Genomic DNA, 5,234 nt, shown 5'->3' with positions numbered 1-5,234 from the left:
TAAGAATTTTCTTTTTAGGTACACTGGAGCGCCATATTTTGCTGCAATCTCAGCTCTCAAAGTGGTATGTCTACTTAGAACTTCTTTATTGGGGGTTTTCTGGTAGACCTGGATTACTTAAATGTTTTGATGGACATCTAAATAACATCCTAGGATAATCACAGGTAGTAGAGCCACTTTTAAGTCTATTTTGACTTCTGATGCAATGACAAAATTCCTTGAATTAAAACATGTATTTTTCAGAAAATAAAGTTTTATTTGTGTTGTACTTCACCAAAATGATCCTAGGGTGCCTTTTTGGTCCTAGCTTCAGCAGTTGGTGCCTTTAAAACAATGGTTCCTTCTCACCATTTGACTCAAGTCCTGGTGGCCCAGTGGGCGGGTCACGGGCATGGGGCAGGGCTCCAGAGCTCAGTTGGAGGGTCACAGGCCAGTGGTCTGGGCTTGGGTCGTGTGGCCTGACCCTGCCTCTGAGGTGGCAGCAGGAGTCTGCTTTCCTTTCCAGGTACTTTCCTGTGCTACACACTGTTCCCCAGGCCACCAGCTGAGATTTAACTGTTGTGGTTTCATATTCTTCCTGTGTGTACAGTGAGCACCATGTCACTGGTGCAGCTGGATGTGTGTCCAGGGCTGGGCCAGTGGCTTGTGCCTGCAGCCACCTGTGGTTCCTGTTGAGCTGTCCCTAAATTGGCCTCTTGTGCTGTTCCCAGGGTGCAGATTTGTCCCACGTGTTCTGTGCCAGGGAGGCCGCGCCTGTGATCAAGGCCTACAGCCCGGAGCTGATCGTGCACCCTGTTCTGTGAGTTGGTCCACACAGCTTCTCTGTGCTTGTACCACCTCCTGCTCAAGTTTGTCAGGGTGTCCACAGAAGTGGAAGGAAACTGTGAGGTGCCCGTTGTTCTGCAATCAGGATGAGCCAGTGCTGCCTGCACAGGCACTGTGCTCGTCAGATATGCTGGAGTCTGAGGTCCAGGCGAAGGCTGAGTCTTTGGCCTGTGTCTAGACAGGGTGGGGTATGGCAGAAACCACAGGTCTGTTGTGAGACCCTGCTAGGCACGTGCTGCTGGTGTCAGTCACTGGCTCTGTGACTGAGTAGACAGATACCTCCTACCTGGGGGCTCCCAGGACAGCCTGGGCTGTGGGTCTCTCTGTGGTGTTGGAGATGTTTTCTCTGGCTGTCCAGGATCATGGCCCTGAGCCCCTAACATGAGGCGGTGGGGTCAGGAACTGGGTTTTCTCTTTCGTTTAATTTTATGTGTGTACTGGCCCTGCTGTGCTGGGCAGCACCACCCTGGAGACAGACAGGGCAGTATCAAGGGGAGAGAGCCCACAGGAAACTGAAGTGGAGACAAGGCGGGGACAGGGATGTCAGCTGTGTGTATGTGGGGGAGGAAGTGGGGTTGGTGGGGAAGCACAGACTGACCTCAGAGTGAAGCCCTGCAGGGTCCTCACTGAGGCCCTTTCACACCCAGGGGGAGCCAGCTCAGGGTGAGGGACTGCGGGTGTGTCAGGGTGACTGAGGGGTGCAGGGCAGGACCCCGTGTGCACTGCTGGTGATAGGTTTGGGGCAGTTGAGACAGTGAGAGGGGACCTGATTCTCAGCATATGGGAAGTTCAGTCTCAGGATCTGCTGACAGTGGATAGAAAAGGCAAGCATCATGGTGCACTGGGGGTTTGGTGTGGCAGAGCTGTCCTTTCCAGAGATGAGACGGGATCATGGGATGAGGATGAGGGTGGGGTTGGGTGCCGTGTGGCCTGGGCTGCATGTCAGCTGCTGGATGTCTGGTTGGCAGGGGCACTTGGGGGAATTGACCCAGGAACATGTGAGTATTTGTGAAGCCAGGAGGTGAGGATGCGGTCAGGGTGAGAGCAGGTGGGGGGCACCCAGACCAGGGAGCAGAGGGGGTCAGCAGGGGGAAATGAGGAAGGGGGGCCCAGAGTCACTGAAGATGTTTCCAGAAGTTCCTAGAAGGACCCATGCCATTCTTGGTGAGTTTGGGATGAGGACTAAGAATGACCATGTGTCTCATGTAGGGGGTCATTGGTGATCTTGACAGGGGAGCAGAGGGGACAGAGGCCTTAACAGTGGGTGCTGAGAGATACGATGTGAAAATGAAACTTGGCCTTGCCCTGAGTGAGAGTGTCTGAGGTGCTGTGTCGCATGGGGGTGCATGGAGTGTATATTAACATGCTGGTTTGTTTTAGAAGGCAAGGATGATCTTGAGACGAGCCACGATGTCTTACTCGACTTACTTTAAGTGGTGAAAGCTGGGCATCTAAATCAGGGCCTAAAAACTAAACCACTCTGAGGTGTCTGGGTGGGAAACAAAAGCAAAAGCAAACAAAAAAAGAAACCAATGGGGCTGGAGAGCGGCAGAGAGTGGGGGTGGCTCAGTGCAGGGCGGGGTCTGGTCGGACCCAGAAGCAGGGATGGGGTGCCACGCTTCATGTTTGTGTTAGTACAGGACCACTGTCCGCTTCTTAGTCATGAAAATCTGGACATCGTGTGAGACGTCTGCCTTAAGGGACTGAGCAAAGGCGGGAACCTTCTGGACTGCTTTTGCAAATTTTCTGTAAATCTAAATAATTTTTCAAGATAAAATGTTTAAGTACATGAAACATTTTGAGTAAGTCCTTCTGATCTTCCTTTATTTAGTGACAACCCTGATGCTGTTCGTGAGGTGGAAAAGTGGCTGCCCCGGCTGCACGTCCTGGTTGTGGGCCCTGGCTTGGGTAGAGAGGACGCTCTTCTGGAAAATGTCAAGGTAACGAATGTGAAAATATTAAACTCTCCTCATGACAGATTTAACTCTCAGGTCTCACGAAGTCAGAACAGAAGCATAAATTCCATGCTGCTGTTCAGTGTTGCGTGCACCTGGAATAATTCAGATGAAATCGGGGTTTGGCGTGTAAGAGGAACTAACAGAGGCAGCGAGCAGACACGGGGCAGAGTGAAGGCATCCTCCAGCCCGGGCACTGGCCGCACTTGGACCAAGCAGAGCTGGGTATGGTTTGGGGTGCAGGGCTGCCTGTGTGCTCCCATCTGATGTGGTAAGAAGCTGGGCGGGACTGAGGAGCACACAGGGTTGCATTTGGGTTCAGGCCCACCTCCGGGTCCCCTCCTCACTTGGGGACCCTAGCTGTTCGCTCACCCTCATGGGCCTTCATCCTGCCTTTTCAGGGTGATTGCACCCCCAGGGTCACTGCAGGCCGAGTTGCGTAACATTCTTTGCCCAGTTAGGTACACTCAGAGTCACTGTCTCGGATGCCTGACATGGGTGGGGTGTCCGGGAGGTGGTTAATCTAATTGCTCTGTGTGTGCTGCACATCATTCATTTAGATAAAAACACAGGATTCTGTTGGTTCCACCTTTGTGGTGTAGGTTAGCTGGGCTCTCTAGAAGATCTGTTAGCCTGATTTTTTAGATGCCACTCCACCCTTTATCGAGGTCCTCACTGGGGCTGGGAGAACTTGGGCTCAGGCCCCACTGGCTTGTTGGTGTGTGACTTTGACCTCTTTCTGTCCTTGCTCATGACATCGGGAGGAAGGCTCGGGCCTGGTGGCCTACCCTGTGTACACACACATCCATTCATCATTTCATTTATTGTTTGTGATATTTATTACTTAAAGTTCATCCATGTACCTTAATCTAAAAAGATGACACTTTTTTATTATAAAAATTTGAAATGCACCCAGCTACTTGGGAGGCTGAGGCCTCTTAAGCCCAAGAGTTTGAGGTTGCTGTGAGTTGTGATGCCACAGCACTCTACTGAGGGTGACACAGTGAGACTGTCTCAAAAAATAAAAAAAAAAAGTATATTGTCTATTTCGTGCTGCTCTAGCAGTATTACAGACTAGACATAAGGAGCAGGTCAGCTCGCAGATAGGAGGCTGGGAAGTCGTAGTCGGGTTGCCAGCATCTGATGGGGTCTTTGTGCTTAACTGTCACATGGTAAGAGCTGGGAGAGAGCCCTGAATACCTCCCTTTAAAGTCCCTAAACTAACCTATAAGGGCAGAGACATCATGGCCTCATGACCTTTTAAAGCCCCCCGCCTCTCAGCATCCCTCCATTGGCAATTAAATTTCAACTTGTGCTTTGGAGAGAACAACATTCAAACAGAAACAGAGTGGGCTGGGGCTCAGGGTGATTTTCTCTCTGGCAGGGCATCATGGAAGCGTCCAGGGCCAGGGGCATACCTGTCGTCGTGGACGCAGTGAGTGTGGCCTCCCTCTCCTGGCGCAGGGCCCTCTGAGGCCTGTCCAGTGAGCATCGGTCCTCGTTCTCTGCAGGATGGTCTGTGGCTAGTGGCCCAGCAGCCGGCCCTCATCCAAGGCTACCAGAAGGCCGTGCTCACTCCCAACCACATGGAGTTTGGCAGGCTGTATGACGCTGTGGTAAGTCCATGGCCTCCTCGCTGATGGTGCATCTCCCAGTTAGTGGGTCTTTGATCAGATGGACAGCAGTGTGCTGGGCTGGGGGCCAGCAGCGCCTCCTGCCATACACCCTGGGGAGCGCCTTCACTGTCCTGTAGTGCTGCCTCTGACATGTGGGGACAGCGCCTGCTTCACAGGGCTCATACAAACAGAATACAGAGGTGGGCGTTGCTGCACACCACGCATGTCATGAATGTTAGCTGCCAGTATTCAGACTGCATCACTTCTGCAAGCCTTTCAAAAGCCACCTGTGGGTGGCATTCTTTTAACTCTGGTCTGACCAGGGTAGGGACTGATGTGACGAGTGCTGTGTCCCATCCACCTAGTGGACTGGCCACAAGTGACCACCTGGGCTTCCTCCTGCCTACTCGGCCTTTATCAGGCTCCCAGGTGGCCCCTCAGACACAGATGGGACAGGGCTGGTCGCCGTGCTGTGTGGTGGGCCCCCTTTACATGCCTTGGTTTTTCTGGGTTCTTGCTATGTCATTGTAGCTGGGGGGTCCTGTGGACAGCGCTGACCACCACAGCTCTGTACTGAGGCTGAGCCAAGCCCTGGGGAATGTGACTGTGGTCCAGAAAGGAGAGCATGATGTGATCTCTGATGGTCAACAGGGTGAGTGGTGACTTCCTGCAGTGTGGCTGGTGCCAGGCCATTCAGCATGGCCAGGCTGGGGGTGAGCATCCACATTTGTACGTCCTAATGTCCACGCTCATGTCTGCCCTGTGCAGTGCTCACGTGCAGTCAGGAAGGCAGCGGCCGCAGGTGTGGAGGGCAAGGAGACCTCCTGTCGGGCTCCCT

At 52.9% G+C, this 5,234-nt stretch overlaps 1 protein-coding gene across 1 annotated transcript in view; it reads left to right on the top strand.

The window, feature by feature from the left end:
* The window catches only part of NAXD (NAD(P)HX dehydratase), a 14,567-nt gene that overhangs the window by 7,000 nt on the left and 2,333 nt on the right, over positions 1–5,234 (top strand). The window contains exons 3-9 of the mRNA XM_003800008.3: positions 19–64; positions 711–799; positions 2,657–2,765; positions 4,165–4,215; positions 4,292–4,396; positions 4,928–5,048; positions 5,165–5,234. The exon at positions 5,165–5,234 is cut by the window's right edge and continues 11 nt beyond it. Of these exons, the coding sequence (XP_003800056.1) occupies positions 19–64; positions 711–799; positions 2,657–2,765; positions 4,165–4,215; positions 4,292–4,396; positions 4,928–5,048; positions 5,165–5,234 (591 nt within the window). The remainder of the gene's footprint in view (positions 1–18; positions 65–710; positions 800–2,656; positions 2,766–4,164; positions 4,216–4,291; positions 4,397–4,927; positions 5,049–5,164) is intronic.

This window comes from Otolemur garnettii, unplaced genomic scaffold, assembly GCF_000181295.1.
Source record: "Otolemur garnettii isolate 467f Iridium unplaced genomic scaffold, OtoGar3 scaffold00161, whole genome shotgun sequence".
Taxonomy (NCBI): domain Eukaryota; kingdom Metazoa; phylum Chordata; class Mammalia; order Primates; family Galagidae; genus Otolemur; species Otolemur garnettii.
This window is presented reverse-complemented; position numbering and strand designations above follow the sequence as displayed.